Raw genomic sequence first — 20,547 nt, 5'->3', positions numbered from 1 at the left:
CAGATATGCCACATAACAGATAACTCTAAAAACTCAATAGCTTCAAAGCACTTATTTTTCACTCATGGGATGTGGCTCTGCTAAACTTGGCTGGGATCAGCTGAGCTTGGCTTGATTCCAGGTTATAGTTGGGTTCGGAACTCTTCCATGTGTCTCCTCATCATGGGACCAGCAGCTACTGCACCATATTTTTCTCAAGGCAGATGGCAAAAGCAAGAAGGCAAGCCAAACCACACAAGCATATTTAAAGCTTCTGTTTGTGTCATGGCTCCTAACATGTCATTGTCCAAAACAAGTTCAGACCATGCTCAGAGTCATTAGAGCAGAGAGGTATACTCCTGTCATATAATCTCGGCAACAACAGGAAGGAAAGGAAGGATTATAAGAAAATAAAACAATCTGCCACGGTCATCCTAGCATACTGCCTCAGGGCCCAGTTAGGCCCCCTGACCTCCAGCTATCATTCTTATATTCTAGCTAAGTGGAAAAAAAAGCAAAGAAGGAAATACCCTTGCCCTTTAAACATATTTTCTAGAAACTGCACATATACTTTCTCTTACATATTAGTCTTCCACTCTAAAGAATATAGTCTTAATTCCAGGCATTTATTTGCGTAGCTTAAAACTGGGGGGTCTGTTATTAAGGAGGAAGAGGAGAATAGGTATTGGGATTGATGACTAGCATTCTTTGCCACAGGAAATTTGCATAATTTTGTGGGGAAAAATAAGGCGAAGGCGTATTTATAGGTGCAGCAAGGTGTCAGCAGTTAGCCTTTTAGATGTTATTGCTTTCAATTATTTTTCACCCTCTGTGATCTTTAGACTTAAGGAATGCACACAAAAGGACCTCAAGAAATTGCTGCTGAATTATTTTTGCTGTTTTAAACTACTGTGAAAAATTCACTTTTAAAAACGCACACCTTGGGGCGCCTGGGTGGCTCAGTCGTTAAGCATCTGCCTTCGGCTCAGGTCATGGTCACAGAATCCTGGGATCGAGCCCCCCATCAGGCTCCCTGCTCCATGGGAAGCCTGCTTCTCCCTCTCCCACTCCCCCTGCTTGTGTTCCTGCTCTCACTATCTCTCTCTGTCAAATAAATAAAATCTTTTAAAAAAATAAAAACACACACCTTTATTAATTTTACAGTCTAATTTCAGGATTGGGTAGCTAACACAGTCAGATACACTCTGAGTCCCTGCCTATATAAAAGGCTGTTGCAGGGGAGCCTGCGTGGCTCAGTAGTAAAGCGTCTGCCTTCGGCTCAGGTCATGATCCCAGGGTCCTGGGACCAAGCCCTGTATCGGGCTCCCTGCTTGGTGAGCCTGCTTCTCCCTCTCCCTCTGCTGCTCCCCCTGCTTGTGCTCTCTCTCTCTCTGTCAAATAAATAAATAAAATCTTTAAAAAAATAAAAGGCTGTTGCCAATATAACATATCTTTTCTGTAACTTGTTATACAGTTTCTTAGGAAGGAGTTTTGCATATTATACCTAAAATTTCAGTAGATACTTTGTAGACTCAAATTGTCCAGCAGAGTGTTGGAGTACTTTATACTTGAGTTTTTTATTCGACGTGAAAAAATTTTTTAACTTTTCATTTTGAAATAATTTCACACTTCAGGTTGCCGAATAGTACAGAAAATTCCCTTATACCCTTTACCTATACTTCCCCATTTAGAGTCTATGATTTAAGTGATTTTATTCCAGCTATATATTTAGGATCAACAGATTTTGGCAATAAAAGATATTTAATATTAATTCATAATGTAGCATCAACCTTATTCAAAACATGGATGGTAATAAGTTTTGTTATCTTTTAGCCATCTGCTTAGTTTGGAACAATAGAGTCTTCAAGCAACTGTCAAGAAAGGCATACAGCACCCTAGCACTTTTTTCTTGAAGAGAGGGAGAGTTCTCCCTTTTTATTTTTTAATTTAAATTCAATTAATTAACATATATTATTAGTTTCAGAGGTAGAGTTCAGTGAGTTCTCCATTTTTATTTGGAAGTGTCAAACCCATGGAAATATTGAAAGAATACCTCAATGAACACCTGTATACTTTCCCTAGATTCACCAGTTGTTAACATTGTTTTACTGAACTCTTTGGAAATAAATTGCAGAAATCACGACATTTCACCCCTAAATACTTCTGTAATGTTATCTCCAAAGACCAAAACAAAACAAAAAAAAAGTCCTAAAGTTTTCCTAATCAACAACAATGCCATTATTCTATTAAGAAATTTAACCTTAGGGCTCCTAGGTGGCTCAGTTGGTTAAGCATCTGACTCTTGATTTCAGCTCAGGTCATGAACTCAGGGTCAAGAGATGGAGCCCGCTCAGGCTCCGCACTGGATGTGGACCCTGCTTGGGATTCTCTCTCTCTCCCCCTTTGCCCACCCCCCAACCTCCCACCCCTGCTCCTGTACACATACTTGGTCTTTAAAAAGAAAGAAAGAAAAGAAAGAAATTTAACAATATAATGCTATCATCTAATAATACACAGTCTGTATCCAGATTTCTTCACTTTTTTATTACAACTGATTTTTTTAAATTTTAATTTTTTAAAGATTTTACTTATTTATTTGACAGAGCAAGAGAGCGCAAGCAGGGGGAGCAGGAGAAGAAGAGGGAGAAGCAGGCTTCCCGCTGAGCAGGGAGCCCGATGTGGGGCTCGATCCCAGGACCCTGGGATCATGACCTGAGCCGAAGGCAGACGCTTAACCATCTGGGCCACTCAGGCACCCCTACAACTGATTTTTAAAAATTTAGTATCCAGTCAAGGTCATGCATTGATTTGGCTGTCATGTCCTTTAATTTGGAAACTCCTAGCCTTATTTTCTCTTAAAGACACGGGTTTTGAAGAGTCCAGGCCAGTTGTCTTATAGAATGTCCCACAACACATTGTCATTACTCACTTTTAATAAAGCACTTCTGAGATTCCTGATGAACCCACTCTCAGTTCTCATAGATGGCGGATTTCTTTCCAGACCAGATATTCCTTACTGTTAAGTTCATTTTTAGGGTCATACTGTGATTGGACCTGATGAAATTATTTATCAATAGGAACTAGTGCAACCAACTGTTACCTCCTCAGAGTGAAAAATTCCTTACACCCAAGCTATAGGAGCCCACCTCCTCCCCTCCACCCTCCAAAATCCCTGTCTCTTCTCTGGTTCTATCTTGTTTTTTTCTAGCACTTCCTACTACCTGACATGGTTTATTTGTATATGTACTTACTGGTTGCCTTTCCGCACCAGAAAACAGGCTGTTTGGCTGGTTTACTACTGTGCCCCCAGTGCCTAGAGGAATGCTCAGTCTGAGTTGTTGAATGAATATTTGAACTAGTTTGGGTCAGTCTGGAAATACTTCAGGGATATAGTTTGAATTACCAACCCCAGAGAGTTGATTTTTGCCTTTACTTACAGGTGTGGGCCCTGCTTCTGTGATGGTTGGGAATCTGGTTGCTGGAAAACGCATAGCACAAGCTGCAGGAAGAGATCTTGGGCAAATTGAAGAGAATGACTTAGTGAGGAAGGTAAGAAGAGTTCAGATGTGTTGATTTTTATAAAAAAGTCAAGAACAGAACTTCTGCTTCAGGCAGTAGATGGGAGATGCCTTATCCAACTTTTCCAAAGTTACTGACCCTGGTTCTTTTTTCTGCTTTATGACTTCAGCACCAGTTTCTGGCGGAGATTTTACAGTGGCGAGCCCAGGCAACTCCTGACCATGTACTCTTCATGCTGTTAAATGCCAAGGTATTAAAAATCCAACTGTATATGTCTAATCAGATGACTATTATGGGGGATCTTAGGCACTCTTGATCTCTTCCATCAGAAAATTTCCATTGTCAACTCTGAGGGAGGAGTTACTGCTTTCTCCTTGTTTTGACATATGAGGATAAATTGTGCAATCACTTCAAGGTTGAAATGAGACCTCCTGGAGTGTTATCTAATGCCGGCTCTCCTCATGTTACAGTCGAGTCGCCTTTATTCAGTTCTGATAGGAACAGTGGGGCTAACAGTGCAGTTCCATAGATCTGCAGATGTATAGGATGCATTATGTCATGTCATTTTTAACCCAATTTGACTTTTAATTCTGGACTTCCACCAGGAAGAAAATGACTTTAGATAAACATTTATTTTTTAAGATTTTATTTACTATTTATTTGAGAGAGAGAGAGAGAGCACAAGCAGGGGGAGTGGCAGAGGGAGAGGAAGAGGGAGAAGCAGACTCCCTGCTGAGCAAGGAGTCTGGGACTCAGTTCCAGGACCCTGGGATCATGACCTGAGCCAAAGGCAGACGCTTAACAGACTGAACCACCCAGGCGCCCCATAGATAAATATTTCTTGAAACAAAGTTATTTTTACTATATACTTAAATGATTTATTGCTAACAGATAAAAAACAAATTGAAAATTATTCAAAATTTATTAACTGATACTCTCTAATGGATGGTTCATCAGAATAAAATAGATATACGTATTTTAAAGATTTTTATTTATTTATTTGACAGAGAGAGAGATAGAGCAGGAACACAAGTGGGGGGAGTGGGAGAAGGAGAAGCAGGCTTCCCGCCGAGCGGGTAGCCCGATGCGGGGCTCGATCTCAGGACCCTGGGATCATGACCTGAGCCGAAGGCAGACGCTTAACGACTGAGCCACCCAGGCGCCCCAGAATATTATATAAGTTAGGCATTCTGTGGGCATGTGCTAATACTTGTTTTAACAGCTGAATCAGAGGCTAAAAGTACTGTGACAATGGCGTATAACAGTATTTCCCACCATCAGGGGAGGACTGTAGGGCCTATTGAAATCTCCTGGGCCAGGCGCCTGGGTGGCTCAGTCGGTTAAGCGACTGCCTTCGGCTCAGGTCATGATCCTGGAGTCCCGGGATCGAGTCCCACATCGGGCTCCCTGCTCTGCGGGGAGCCTGCTTCTCCCTCTCCCCCTCCCCCTGCTTGTGTTCCCTCTCTTGCTGTGTCTCTCTCTGTCAAATAAATAAATAAAATCTTTAAAAAAAAAAAAAGAAATCTCCTGGGCCACCTCCCCAAATTGCCCCCTTCTGCCCAGGCCCCCCTGGATTCTGATGTATTTTATACAAATACTTTTGAGAGTTTATTTAGTGATAGAACCTCATAAGGGGAGTATGCTACACATCTTAGTGAAAAATCATTAAAAATCTAAAGAACCATTGCCGAGCGGGGAGCCTGATGCATTACTTGATCCAGGGACTCCAGGATCATGACCTGAGCCAAAGGCAGTCGCTCAACCAACTGAGCCACCCAGGTGCGCCCCCAGGTATTTGTTAGAGAGCATAAGTTTAAATTTGCTTCTTGGTTAGAGAAATAATGTATGTGTTGACTCAAAGACATTTAGTCCATTTATTCTTCTGCATATTCTAATATGTTACCTTGGATTAGCCCAGACTGTCAGAAAGCTTAGTGACCATATCACATTGTTCCCTCATGCCCAGGAAAAAAAAAAAAAAAATTAAAGATTTATTTATTTGAGAGAGAGAGTGCAGGGGATGGGGGAGCAGAGGGAGAAGGAGAGAGAGAATCTTAAGCAGGTGCCACGCCCAGTGGCTCAGTCTCATGACCCTGGGATCACAACCTGAGCTGAAACCCAGAGTCAGACACTTAACTGCCCGTGCCATCCAGGCACCCCCAGAAAATTGTTTTTATTGAAGGTTTAGTTTGCTACTGTACCATAGGCCAAAAAGAAGAATATTGTAAGAATCAAGAAATGGCCTTATGGATTTAACCCTGACTTTAGCCAAAGGGATATCCATTTTAGTGTTATAACCTTACCGTCCAACAATAGACAGTTGACTTAGTAAATTATGGCATATAAAATTATGGCATGAAATACTATACAGCCATTCAAAACAGTGTTATAAAATAATATTTGATTATGCAGAAAATATTCATAATGTGTAAGTGGTGAAGAATAACATATCAAACTTCAGTAAAATAATCAAACCTAGGAGCACCTGAGTGGCTCAGTCGGTTAAGCATCTGACTCTTGATTCTGTGTCAGATCGTGATTTCAGGGTCGTGAGATCAAGCCCCGCATAGGGCTCCGTGCTCAGTGCAGAGTCTACTTGAGATTCTCTCTCCCTCTCCCCCTACCCCTCCCACTTGTGCTCACTCTCTTTTTCTGAGATAAATAAACCTTTAAAAAGTAATAATAATAATAGAGTACCTACTGAAGACCCTGTTCTGGGTGCTATATATTTTATAGTTCATTTTAAGGTTCAGGAAACTGAGACCCGGAGATATAAAATAACTTGCCTGAGATCTAGTAAGTGGTGGGACTAGGAAATTAGCGCTTTCATTTGAACCCAGAGCTGGCTTCTGAGCCCACATTCTTTACCAGTGCAATACACAGCTTCAGGCAGATAGTATAATATGGTAACATTTTTTTAATGTCACATGTGAATTTATATATAATATATACTCATTTTTTAAAAGCCAGGAAAATATACAGCAAAATGTTGATAGTGGTTATATCTTATATTTTACTTGTCTCTCTTTTCCATATTGAACATGTACTATTTTATATTAAAGAAACTTAAAAGTTATTTTTAAAGTAGCTTTAAAAATAAAACTTGTTTTTCTTCTGAGACTTTTTGAGTTACAGAGTTACAATAATTAAGATAGGGTGGTATAGGGGCGCCTGGGTGGCTCAGTTGGTTAAGCGGCTGCCTTCGGTTCAGGTCATGATCCTGGAGTCCCAGGATCGAGTCCTGCATCGGGCTCCCTGCTCAGCAGGGGGTCTGCTTCTCTCTCTGACCCTCCTCTCTCTCATGCTCTCTCTCTCTCTCTCAATAAATAAATAAAAATTAAAAAAAAAAAAAAAGATAGGGTGGTATATACGCACAATAGGCAGAGAATAATTTGGTGTTATTTAGTGAAGTTGGAGATAGGCATATGCGGTGACCCCAGAATTCCATCTCTAGGTCTACCCTTTACCAAAACTCATGTAAACACATGAGGATACATGAGGATACATGTATAAGAATGTATAAGAATACATGTATGAATACATGTATAAGAATGATATTGTCCATCAGCAGCAGAATGGATGAATAAATTGTCGTGTGTTTGTACAGTTAAATACTACGCAGCAACAAAAATGAGAACTACACCCGTGCACTGCAGCAGAGATGACTGTTAATGTTGAGAGAGAGAAGCAAAACACAGAAGTATATACTGTACATTACATTTCTATAAAATCACATCTTTCACGGGTGGTAACATTATAAAGAAAAGGAAATCAGTGATTAAGATTAAAAAGTCAAAGTAGCGGTTACGTATGGAGGGAAAGAAAGAACGAGACTAGACCGGGAGCGGGGGGGCACCCCTGGGTGTGCTTTGCTGCTGCTGGCAGTGGTGTTCTTCATGCCTGCCCATTCTTATCCCAGTGCTTGCTTTGTAATTTTCCATTATGCAGTACATTCATATTTTATGCACTTTCATATTTGTGTGGTTTATCTTGACACACAAAAGGGTTTCAAAAAGCCCAGCTCAGTGAAACTTGGATTGACATTCAGGAATTGATGAAGACCTCAAAGAGAAATTATTCTCAGGATCAGGAGTAGCTGGGGGCGCCTGGGTGGCTCAGTCGTTAGGCGTCTGCCTTCGGCTCAGGTCATGATCCCGGGGTCCTGGGATCAAGCCCCACATCGGGCTCCCTGCTCCAAGGGAAGCCTGCTTCTCCCTCTCCCACTCCCCCTGCTGGTGTTCCCTCTCTCGCTGTGTCTCTCTGTCAAATAAACAAATAAAATCTTTAAAAAAAAAAAAAAGGAGTAGCTGGCCATCTTCTGATCTGCTAATCTTTATTATCAGCGAGTGGACTCTGATTCCAGTTGTTCCTGTTTTGTTTACATCTTTGCTGTTAGAATACTCGGAGCCAAATTTGTGTGACGCACAGCAAATGCACATGATGCACGTGGCCACACGGCCGGCAGTGACTCCTGCCCTCATCCTACTTTTATTTCCTTTATTTTCCTTCCATTCTTTCTTCCTCATTTAAATAAAAAATTCCTAGGTGTTTTTGAAGCTGTCTTAAACAAGAAAGACTATAGATACATATGTTTGATTTAAGTTAATGTTGATATTCCCTAAGTACCATCAGGCATTGAAAAAGAAATACCACACGTCTTTCGGTACTACGGGAATTTTCACTGGAATTGATAACTTGCTAAAGAGAATCTACCAAGGCACAAGCCTTTCTGACATAACGTTGTACTTGTCACTGTTTAATTTCCTGAGTTTTGACCCACTTATACTTTCTTCTATTTCAAGGGAACTACTGTGTGCACAGCCAGTTGCCTTCAGCTTCATAAGCGAGCAGAGAGGATTGCGTCCGTTCTTGGTGATAAGGGTCATCTAAATGCAGGAGACAACGTGGTGTTGCTCTATCCACCTGGTAGGTGTTGGGTTGGTAAACTAGACTCAAGCTCCATTACCAGACTACAGAGTATGAGGGGCCAGGAAGTGAGGGCCGCCATCTTTGCCCACATAGGCTGGGCACTTCCCAGCTCTGGGAGTCCCAGGCACCCAGGCTAAGGTAAGAACCAAGCTTCACGCCCTGGAGTTGGGCAGCACCATGGCTGTGCTGGGACTGTGTCTGTTGTATTTAGTCTTGTATTCCCACTGTCTAGCATAGTTCCTGGTGCTATGGTAAATATCGAATGAATAAGTGAAGACCTTCTGACTTTTGGAACCTTCAAAAGAGGTGCTTTGTTTCTAGGAGTGTTCAGGACTGGGACCATTTCACCCAGTTCCTAAAGAATATTATGTGTGAACTCTTTTGACTTTGCATTCTTTATATCCTGATTGATGTGTAGTCTTCGTTATTGCTGCTTTCATCTTCCATGCTCTCATTTAATTTAAAAATGTTCTCTTCACAGTAAGAGGGACTCAGAATTATTTGATAACAGTTTGGTGTAAATATTAAAAATGTTAGGTGAAATATTTGAGTTTTTCGTTTCTTTATTCTTCTGTCGCATTACCCACTCATACCTCTGGTTTTCTCTGGTCTTTTATCCCCCTTAGTTCATTTTGTTCTGTGATTCTCACTATGCTATTTTATTTATACTGATACTAAGACTTCTTAAAAGGTCATCTGGTGGGCGACTAAGTGGCTCAGTTGGTTAAGTGTCTGCCTTTGGCTCAGGTCATGATCCCGGGGTCCTGGGATCGAGTCCCATGTCAGGCTCCCTGCTCAGCGGGGAGTCCACTTCTCCTTCTGCCCCTCACCCCTGCTTGTGCTCTCTCTCTCACTCTCTCTCTATCTCTCTCTCAAATAAATAAATAAAACTCTTTTTAAAAAAAAAGAAAGAAAGAAAGTCCTCTGGTAAAAGAACCCTCCTATGGTGTTCCTGTAAGATTGTCTTCCATCCACCAGTGAATGACATGGTGATGGACCAGAGCACTTCCTGAAAAGGCCACTCTCCATGTCCTGATAGTGGAAAGTCTTCTTCAAACTGAGTCACACTTTACCTCCCTAAAACTCGCACCCATAGGTGGAGCAACATCTCAGAAGTCTAATTGCTTGTCACACAGCAGCCTTCTAAATATTTTTTTAAAGCTCAGGTGTTCCTCATCCCTCCTTTCCCCATTCTTTTATTTCCTAAGTTACCAGACCTAATTTCTGCCGTTATTTCTTCTAAGCAATATCAAGTAGTGATTTCAAAATACCTTCCTTAGGTGTCTTTCAAGAGTTTTCTTTACTTCTGACTTCCTTTCTTGTTACTTATTCTTGGCTTCTGTATATTTTTTAAGTTGTTTTATATGCTTCCTTCTTTACATTCAGTCCCTTCTCGATTTAAAAAATTTCTTCTGCTATTATCTATGTTAAATTATGACCTCAATAAACTATCTGGCACATGATTTAATAAACTGGTTTTAGAAGATCTGCCTTTTAGTTTCTGAGTGATACAGGGCAGCTAAGTTATTCTGTCTTGCAGGCATCGAGTTAATAGCTGCATTCTATGGTTGCCTGTATGCGGGGTACATACCTGTCACTGTCCGACCTCCTCATGCTCAGAACCTTACGGCCACATTGCCTACTGTCCGCATGATTGTTGATGTAAGTACCGAGTATATCTTGCCTCAGGATCCTTACTAAATTTCCGGTTTTGTTGAGTCGGGAAGTGAAATCTGTCTCCTGAAAACCACCTCCTTTTCATTTATCTGAACAAAATGACTAGCATTTTTCAGTGAAGGAATATGGGAAAGTGATTATTGGTGAGGTACAGAATTGTATTTTTATCATGAACGTTAAGGAGGTGAGGCTGTCATTAGTAATTCTCCACAAAACTTTTTTTATCTCCCTTCTTAAAAAAATGTTCTCATTTTTTCTGCACAGTAGCCAAGGTAATTTGACATGCCAAACTGAATTCTCCCCAGTGTTGGTCATTTTTATTTGGGTTAGTTTTATAAATTCACTTGGCATAGTCTTAAAAGGTATCCAGATCTTGCCCTGGAAGTGATAGAAGTTTCTCAAGGATATGAGAGTTGAAGGAAGTAACATAAATCTGTATTGCATCATATCCTAATTCATGTTACAGCAAAGAGGCAGAATTCTAATTTGTGTAACATTTGTTTCTGTCAGCAGCCAGAGCCTGTGGTGTAAAAGCCATGTTCACCATAGATGATTTTATTACAAAGTTCAGTTCAGCAGAATGCCCTCTTTATATTCTGCAAAGTAGGACAGAGCAGCAGGGAGGGGAGTTTCCTTCTGTTGGCAGTTTAAGGGGAAGTTGGTCACTTTGCGTTTTCCATGTATAGGTGTGAGAGGAGAGCTTAGTTTCCATGACAGCTCCGCATCCCTCAAATTCAGGATATGTTCTAGGCCTAGTACGTTTCTCCATTCACTAGACTCTGGCAGACACGAACTCCTGTAGAGCTGATCCTCTGACTCCTCTTATTCCCTGAGCAGTACAAAATCCATGTTTTGACTTTATCGTGGTCTTCATGAAATCAAGAGATGTTGGCATCCACACTGAGATTTTAACTATGAGATATTTGAGAATATTTGTTTACAATAACTTGTGTTGTGAACAGGTCCATCCTTCTGAGACAATTCAGTGTTACACAGTTCCAGAAGGACAAATGTAGGGGACACACCAGCATCCACTGTACTGTTGTGTGTTCTTTGAAAAACGAAAACTGTCCTGTCCAGTATGGTGTGCTTTTAGTCCAGTATGAGTTTGCTTTTAGCAGCAGCCGGAGCCTGTGGTGCCACATGGGAACTGAGCTTCCTGGTGCTTATTTCTGTCCATTTGTTTTCTAGGTCAGCAAAGCAGCCTGCATTCTCACCACACAGACCCTGCTGAGGTTACTGAGGTCCCGAGAGGCAGCAGCAGCTGTGGACGTGAAAACGTGGCCAACCATCATTGACACAGGTGAAAGGGAGATTTCTCCAGAGCTACTGAAGGAGCAAGAACATTCATTCCCTGAGATCTCCTAGATTCTCATGCCAAAGATGTTTATACAACTCTTAGGTTGCAACACATTCCACCTGCTAAGACAGAAGCAAAACTTCGTGTCTGGTTCGCTTGTATTACCAAAGGACTGGATGCTACAGCAACCAGATCCAAAGTGCAGATCACAGTCTGCTAAAAGCTCTTGAAACAAAAAAGTGTCTTGCTCTTACTCTTGGCATCCTCAAATGGTGGTTAGGTTTTTATGCAGAATATAACTGTGTACACGTAAGACCATATAAAATCTTGAGATGATCTGATCCTCGACTTCCAGATGTGATCTAGTTAAAGCAGCATTGGACTAGGAGTCAGAAGACCTGGTTCTAGTTCAAGCTCAAGTACTTATTTTCTATATAATCTTCTCTGAGATTACCCTTTCCTAAAATGCTAACCACCCTTACCTGACTCACGTATTTTTCAAGAATGTCAAGCGCAGCATAATAGGAAAGTACTTTAAAAACCATGAAGTATATGACTTGTAGATGATATTCGTGCTAATAAAGCACGGTGGGGGATAAGATGTGGGGATACCTGGAGAATGGTGGTAGAGGGAAGAGAGTGGGTTTTGGAGTCAGAGAGATGATATTTAAATCCTGATACTCTGTTACTCTCCGTGTATCCCTACTAGGGCAAAATTGTCCATAAAGTGAGAGTTGTAATAACCACTTCAGGGAGCTGTAATGATTAAATGACATAATGTAAAGCACCTCACATATAATCATAATAATAACATCTTTTATTGAGCCCTTGCTATATGCCAGTCATTTAACATATATTGCCTAATTTTATCCTTACACCAACCCTATTAGATAGGTGTAAATTTTATCCTCATTTTACAGATAGGAAAACTGAGGTATAGGGAGGTTAAATAAGTAGCATAACTAAAATTCAAACCCAGTTGATTTGGCTCCATTCCCAGACTCTTAACCATTCATTTCCTTTCTCCCTGTTTTCAGTAAGTACCACATGGTGTCTGTCCAACTCAGGAACATTTGTATGGGTTTAAATGCAGGGATGGCAGGTATTTGTGGTGGTTATGTGCCAAATGCTGAACTAGAGTTTTTTACATTTGTTACTTAAGGACGTAAGCGCAGTTATATATAACACAAATGGAGTGGGTTGGTGTTAATGATGCAGGTAGATTTACTACGGTTATTGGACTCAGTCGCATTTCAGGAAGACCTGAACTATGGGCTGTGATACAGACAACAGAAAGGTTTCTGTAGGAACATGAGTGACCCTACACTATACAAAAGCGGGTTGAAAGTGATAGATAAATTCTTTGGTTTGACCAGAGATGGGCGCCCAACAATACAGAGATTTAAATTTTAGAGTCAGAATTATTTCTTGATCCAGAAAGCCATAGGAGTCATTAAAGAGGCATGGTTGGGGCCAGAGACATCCTTGACATCCTTGGTTTTGATATACTTACAAAGCAAATTTGGGAGGAAGGGCAAGGTATATAAATAAACGAGCAAAGGAAAATAATCCCTAATTCTAGGTTTTCATTCTTAAAAATCTACCGTATTAACTTGGAGAAAAACAACTTTTAAAGCTGTCCATGAGTGATATTGCATGTACTAAATGGTAAATAATGAACTTTAACTTGGAACCAGCATGATAACAACTAAGGCTTTTTGAGTTTTTGAGTTGTTTGAAAAGTGCTTTATGTGAATCAACTCTCTAACAATCCTATGAGGGTAAGTATTATAAGGAAACAGAAACAAAGAGGTTAAATAATTCCAAAGTCACTTTAATGGTAAATGGCAGAGCAGAATTTGAACACCAGTGATCTGCTTCCTTAGTTCATGTCTTCTACCGCCTTGTTACTTTACCCCTCACCAACCTTCTAGTAAATACATTTATCTGATGTAGATTTGCTTTGTTTATATTACCCAGTGGTGTCCTCAACCCCAGCCCACTTCTAGGAGTGACATACGTGAGCTGTTTGGTTAAATAGGAGAAGCCTAAGCTTTAGCAAATCCCAGGAGCTATATTTGTCCATAGCAAAGCCTTAGAAAACCAGTTGAAGAGCAATGATTTTCATGTTCCAATGTGTCTGATTGACATCAGGTTTTTTTCTTTTCATTGCAGATGATTTACCCAGGAAAAGGTTACCTCAGCTGTATAAACCACCCACTGCTGAGATGTTGGCGTATCTTGATTTTAGTGTCTCCACAACTGGCATGCTGACAGGAGTGAAGGTAGAGTGGGCTGGAGATACTGACTCTCTCTGGATGCTGGCACAATGCCAGGTCTGCACAAAATAGAGCTGACCACTGCCCCAGGGACTTCAGATGTGGAGGCCAACTGCTTGTACCAGAGACAGTAGGCGGAGGATCAAAGGTCCCTGCTATATTTAAATAAAAGCATTGGCTCTTCCGGAATAAGTAACCCCAAGGAATGTGTGTTACGAAGTGTTCTGAACCTGGCCTAGAAGCTAATAGATAACAAGAGTCACAGTTAAAGCCAGTAAGAAACCATAGATTCATATTTCATACAACTCAGTATTAAATAATGAACAAAAATATGTTACCTTATGTTAGACCTAGGTAGGCTTTTTTTTTTTTTTCTTTTTAAGATTTATTTATTTATTTTAGAGGGTGGGGAGGGGCAGAGGGAGAGACAGAATCTCAAGCAGACTGTGCACTGAGGGTGGAGCCGGACATGGGGCTCGATCTCATGACCCTGAGATCATGACCTGAGCCAAAATTGAGAGTCAGACGCTTAACTGATTAAGCCACCCAGGCACTCCAGACTTAGATAGACTTTTTGAAACAATGAAAAACAAACATGATTTTGAGGAGTTTGAGGGAAATTTGAAACTTTTCAAAACTATCATTAGGGCTTTTTCTGCCTGTGGGGATGCCAGTTCCATCCTGTTCTATGTTCCCTACTTTCCAGATGTCCCACTCTGCAGTCAATGCTCTTTGTAGAGCCATCAAGCTCCAGTGTGAGTTGTATTCTTCTCGGCAGATCGCTATCTGCCTTGACCCTTACTGTGGACTTGGCTTTGCACTCTGGTGTCTCTGCAGGTAGGAATGGAAAAACAAAGAAACAGAATGAGTGGGGATGTCTTTGGGGCTATAACCATCTCATCCTTCCCTTTGCTCCCTTAATTTGGTAATCTTTTCAATAAAATGCTGATGTTTCCAGAATTTGTGCACCTGATGTATCTCTGAAGTTCATTTAGTTTTGGTTATATTCCCTTTTTTTTTTCTTGTCTGTTAGTTTTATGCCTCATACAAAAAGTGAGTGATCTTATTACTTGCTCTCTGCTCCATCCTGTAATCCTTATTTTAGAAGCAGAGCCAAGTAAAAGGATGATACTTGGGTGAAATATGTCATGCTTTGACAGCTAGAATGTACCCCCGTACATTCTACAAACAGTAGAATGTTTGGCAGGAAGGAGTATAATGAGATTGGATGACAGCATGTGCCTGGAAAGTAGCATTATGGAATGGCAGATCCCCACTCCTCCCAGGGAACCTTCTCTCAGCCCTGCATTTTCACCTCCCTGGTAGACATCCCCCTGAGTGCTTCACAGACACCTACAACTCAGCCATTCCCCTTGTGTATCTTCATCTTTGATAGGATGGGACCATTCACCTTAGGGGCCCAAACTAGGAACTTGAGCATTATTTTCAACTTCTATATCTGTACATCTCACATCCAATTAAGTGTCGTGTCCTTTGTGGCTCAGTTGTTCCTAAACCTGTCTGTACATAAGAATCACCTCGGGGTCTTTAAAAAAGCAAATTAATGGGCCTTCCCCAGACTTACTAATAACTTAGATTTCCAGAGTTGGCAACCACAATTCCAGTATTTTTTAAATACAAGATTCTTGGGCTCTTTGTGATTCTGATCTATACTTGGGTTTAGGAAGTTGAGGATTCATGGCTGCGAACTATACATATAAAATGTGACTTCGTCATTCCTTTCTTTTTATCCTGGCTGCATTGTCGGGATTCAAGCCCTCATCATCTCTCACCTCTCCTGTCCCTCCCTCGCCAGTGTCTGTGTCTCCAGTCTCTCTCCATGGTGCTGGGTTCGCCCCAGCTTAAAGCCGCAGAGACTGCTGCTGGTAAAGCCTAAACTCCTTCAGATGATAATTACGCTCTTTTACAGTTTGGCCCCAACCCTTCTGGCCTCACTTCTCACCACTCCCCCATGCATCCTGTGCTATAGGATTTCATACTAGGATGCTATTTCTGACAACTTTAAACACACCATATACTTCTATGTTTCTTTTCCTTTGCATATGCTGTTCCTCTGCCTGGAATGCTCTCACCACCACCCCCATTTCCTCCAGCCACTGTCAAACTCCTGCACATTCTTTAAGCTCCAGGTCAACTGACACCTACTCAGTGAAACACCGCCCCCACCCCCCGCCCCAGCTTTCCTAATTTGAATGACTTGCTCCTTCTTTTATTATCTTGGTTTTATGATCTTCACATCTCAGTTACAGTATATACCAGTCTGCTTTATTTTAGTTATTGTGTCTTGTGAGTTGGACAGGAGCAAGGTTGATGCTTAGAACTTTATATCTCATATGACCTTACACAGCCCTTCACATGCAGTAAATATTTGTTGAATGGATGGTGTTCTAAAACATCAAGACGTCTAGGATGAATTGATAATGTCAGCTCTCGCCTTTCTTCTTTGCAGTGTCTATTCAGGTCACCAGTCCATCTTAATTCCTCCTATGGAGTTAGAAAACAACCTTTTCCTCTGGCTCTCCACTGTCAACCAGTACAAAATAAGGGACACTTTCTGCTCCTATTCAGTAATGGAGCTCTGCACCAAAGGGCTTGGAAACCAAGTGGAGGTGCTAAAGGTAAGAAGCAACCACACAAGTAGCTGGTCCCAAGAGCCCTGAAAGAAACGGGCCACGCATGACGAGACCCGAGCCGGGCCTGACAGGCCTATCTGCCTGCTTTTTTCTAGCCAGCCAACATTTTGTAAACCTCAGAAATTTTATTTCTTCCACTTTCTAATTTCATGCGCTCTTTCAGAGTTTAATCTGAGTCTTACTTTGTGGAGAGGAAGGTAGAACTAGTCGGGAGGCTGAATGGAAATGACTTTGTGGAAAGATGAAAGAGAACCATGACCCCCAGTAGGATTTTTTTCCAAGAAAATTTGCAGCCCCAGAGTAGTGGAGATTGGGGTGTGCCCCAAAGATCAGGGGAGCTCATTCGTGTGTGTACCCAGGGATGATATGTCTGACTGGCATATGAGAGAGTCAGAGGACACTGATTTTCTTTAATAGAGAATTATGTGGATTTTAAGAAACAAAACAAGAGCACAGGGGAAGGGAGAGAAAAATAAAACAAGACGAAATCAGAGAGGGAGATAAACCATAGGAGACTCTTAATCATAGGAAACGAACTGAGGGTTGCTGGAGGGGAGGTGGGTGGGGGGGATGGAGTAACTGGGTGATGGATATTAAGGAGGGTACGTGATGTAATGAGCACTGGGTGTTACAGAAGACTGATGAATCACTGACCTCTACCTCTGAAACTAATAATACATTATATGTTAACTGAACTTAAATAAGAATAAATAAATAAATAAAAATAGAGGATTGACCCTAAGAAGGATAAAAAGAAATAAGATTCGATCTCTAGAGTGCTGGATTTCTTTTTCTCTCAGTCCCTTCTCCATTTTGAAATAGGAAGACATCTAAAGCACAGAAATGGGGAGGTATAAAAGTGGATCGCTGAAGAATCTAAGATTTTTAGATAAAAGAGGAAAGAAATAGAGAATGAACAGATTTACCAGTGGGTAGTGATGTTAGTGGAATGCCTTGGCATTTCTGAAAACTTTAGTCTTTTCCCTGAGTGTCTGAGATGAGAATACATAGTTCCTTGGCTCTTCCTGACCAAAGAGATAGAACAATGGCCCTACTATTCGGTTCTTTTTCTGTTCCTACTGACTTCAACTCCCGGGCCATTGGTGTCTTACAGACCAGAGGAATCAACCTCTCCTGCATCCGGACATGTGTGGTTGTGGCTGAGGAGCGACCCCGCATTGCCCTCCAGCAGTCCTTCTCCAAGCTCTTCAAAGACATTGGGCTGTCCCCTCGGGCTGTCAGCACCACTTTTGGATCCAGAGTCAATGTAGCGATATGTTTACAGGTGACTGTCATGAAATCTTGCTTGATAATAAATGGAAGCGGAGTGTGTGGTGCTCCACAGCAGAGGCTTCAAAGCCAGGTAGCCTGGCAGGAGCCCAGTTCCACTTACTTGCTCTGGGACCGCAGGCTCTTCATTTGGATTTCATGGTGCCTCATTTTGCTCACCGGTAGGATGAAGATAATAGAATTGTTCTTCACAGGGTCATTCTGTAGAATCACTGAGTTACTAGGTACACACGCTTGGAGTCACGCCCAGCAGATGAGCCCCAATTTAAATGTTTACTTCTAGTAGTTTAATGGTACATGATGATGAACCAAGATTTTTGAGTCCTATTTGAATTTTATTAATATCTTACCTTCTGTTTTTCTGTCTCCTTCTTTTTTTTTTTTTTAAACAAAGGAAGCACAAATAAGCCTGTATTCTTTTCTTCAGCCAGATGGCAACTTTGCCATGTTATTGTTGGTGGGTAAATAATAGAAAAGAACTAAGTCTGATTTTAGGGAGCTGGGAGGCTAATACGGTAAATATAGGTAGGGACAAGAGGGAGAGTAAAAGAAGATGGCATACATGGGTGGGTACTTTCAGGGCTTCTGTGACCGTGGGCAAAGGACGTTCAGGTAGCATCATGATGATTTAACCTTGGAGCCCCATTACAGGCTCCTTACTGTCCACTTAGGCCAGTGTTGGTTTTAAAAATCCTGTGGATGCTGGCGTGTCTCATCTCTGCCTTGAGTCCAGGGATGAGAACCCTCCTCAGCCTGGTAACCTTTCAGGGCTGCTCCAGCCCCTGTGACTAGGCTCCTGGCCTGCTCTCCCAGGGGAGGGAGGAAAAGAAACATGAGGCCATGAGTCTCTTTCAGGTGTTGACTGCAGCCCTGCCTCATCTGGCTGAAGAGAGGGTGAGCTTTCCGAATAGAGTTTGGATTTTTCATGTGTATGGCTAAATTATCTATTTCTTGATTTGAGAATGTGAAATATGGAAACACAATTCATTTAAATTTTAAATAAACAGTGCACTGATTTCTTTTTCTTTAGGGAACCTCAGGGCCTGATCCAACTACTGTGTATGTAGATCTGAAATCATTGAGACATGACAGGTACAGTAGATGTATTATGCTCGTTCCCTATTTGAGTTTCTAAGCATAAAAAATTCTGAGCCCCAAGAAAGCTGGCTCTCTCCCTCATTCCTTTTGTTTGTATCTTCCAGGGAGGGATGGGAAGAGGGAAGGAATTTGTTTTTATTAATACCTGATAAGATTTATGTTTGTAAGAAGAAAGCTCTAATTCTCAGATATTCTCAGAACAGCTGTGCTGTTCTTTAATATTAAAATGTAATACTTAGTTCCTGCCTATGTAAAACTATTTTGTGACATTTGATATAAAGTGAACTAAAATGGGTAAACTCTTTCCTCTGGGAGTTTAAAAATAAGAGATGGAACAGACAAAATAAATGAGGCAGAGTAGGGTTTTTGAAACAACACTTTATCTAAACCCCAGGGATAAAAGCCCTCCTCCGCATCAGCTAACGGGAATTTTAGCTATGTCCCAAGGTGAGTGCCTGGTCCTAGGGCTCTGGGACCTTTGCCAGGTCCCACCGACCTCGGCTGTGTTCACTGATGTGCCCCGGGGCACTGACCCAGCCTACACAGTAGAGCATCTCTCTAGGACAGTGGTTTTCAGTGGGGAGAATTTGCCCTCCAGAGGACATTTCACAACGTGCATAGATGGCTTTGCTTGTTACAACAAGAGGGTTGCTACTGACATCTAGTGGGTAGAGGCCTGGGATGTTGATAAACATCCTGCAATGCACAGGATAGATAGCCCCTCGTAAAAAATCATAAAAGAGGGCGCCTGGCTGGCTCAGTTGGTTAAGCGACTGCCTTCGGCTCAGGTCATGATCCTGGAGTCCCGGGATCGAGTCCTGCATCGGGCTCCCTGCTCAGCAAGGAGCCTGCTTCTCCCCCTGACCCTCCCCCCTCTCATGTGCTCTCTGTCTCTCTCATTCTCTCTATCTCAGATAAATAAATAAAATCTTTAAAAAAAAAAAATCATAAAAGAACATTATCTGACCCAAAATGTCAGTAGTGCCAAGTTTGAGAAACTCCGCTCTAGCATGAGAAGGAGAGAGAAAATAAAGGTCTCAGGAGGGCAGTATATAGCTGTAGTAGACGTGGTGCAGCCATTTTTTCAAATACATATATATATGTATGTATGTATGTATGTATATAGTAAATACTGTTCTTCTACAGGGTTCGTCTTGTGGAACGGGGTGCCCCCCAGAGTTTGCTTCTCTCAGAGTCTGGAAAGGTAATTTGTTAACCATTGGAAGTTGGTCTACCTGGGAAATGGTTCATTTTATTTGTTTTTATTTTTTTATTTTTTATTTTTTTATTGGTTCCTTTTAAAGAAACTTGAAACCATGTAACATAATAGTACCCAGGGCAAGCCTTAATTGAAATCTGGAGATAATTCAACAGTTTCACCTTAGCTAATACTTTCAAATGCATATGGGTACATAGATAAGAATTGTAGATGTGGACTTTCTTAATTTCCACAGATTCTTTTTAAAAATGCAACTGACGTGTTATTCTTATTTGACAAATCAGCGAAATTCAGTGTTCATTATATTCAAGGTGGAGAAGTGAACAGCACTTAGAAAGAGCCAATTCTGTCTTTATAAGTGTTACAGGGAGAAAAATAGGGTGGCAGTGGAGAGGTGTGGTTGAAGATCAGGGAGGGCATGCATGTGTTTAAAGCTGAAAGAGAAACCAAAATGGGGAAGGGACTACAGATATATAGAGTGTGTGTTTATGGGGATAAGATATCTTAGATTAGAATGAGGCTTTACAATGTTCAAGAAGAGGGGTGCCTGGGTGGCTCAGTTGTTAAGCGTCTGCCTTCGGCTCAGGTCATGATCCCGGGGTC

The 20,547-nt window shown here is 41.4% G+C and overlaps 1 protein-coding gene across 2 annotated transcripts in view; it reads left to right on the top strand.

Moving 5' to 3' along the window:
* Positions 1-20,547, top strand: part of DIP2B (disco interacting protein 2 homolog B) — a 224,352-nt gene that overhangs the window by 192,244 nt on the left and 11,561 nt on the right. For both annotated transcript variants that reach the window (XM_044915421.1, XM_021704908.2), the window contains 11 exons: positions 3,419-3,528; positions 3,668-3,748; positions 8,301-8,424; positions 9,968-10,089; positions 11,296-11,407; positions 13,580-13,689; positions 14,390-14,520; positions 16,154-16,322; positions 17,452-17,622; positions 18,658-18,719; positions 19,872-19,929. In XM_044915421.1, the coding sequence (XP_044771356.1) occupies positions 3,419-3,528; positions 3,668-3,748; positions 8,301-8,424; positions 9,968-10,089; positions 11,296-11,407; positions 13,580-13,689; positions 14,390-14,520; positions 16,154-16,322; positions 17,452-17,622; positions 18,658-18,719; positions 19,872-19,929 (1,250 nt within the window). The remainder of the gene's footprint in view (positions 1-3,418; positions 3,529-3,667; positions 3,749-8,300; positions 8,425-9,967; positions 10,090-11,295; positions 11,408-13,579; positions 13,690-14,389; positions 14,521-16,153; positions 16,323-17,451; positions 17,623-18,657; positions 18,720-19,871; positions 19,930-20,547) is intronic.

This window comes from Neomonachus schauinslandi, chromosome 5, assembly GCF_002201575.2.
Source record: "Neomonachus schauinslandi chromosome 5, ASM220157v2, whole genome shotgun sequence".
NCBI classification, from domain to species: domain Eukaryota; kingdom Metazoa; phylum Chordata; class Mammalia; order Carnivora; family Phocidae; genus Neomonachus; species Neomonachus schauinslandi.
The sequence above is the reverse complement of the archived record's forward strand: the minus strand, read 5'-3'. Positions and strand labels throughout refer to the sequence as shown.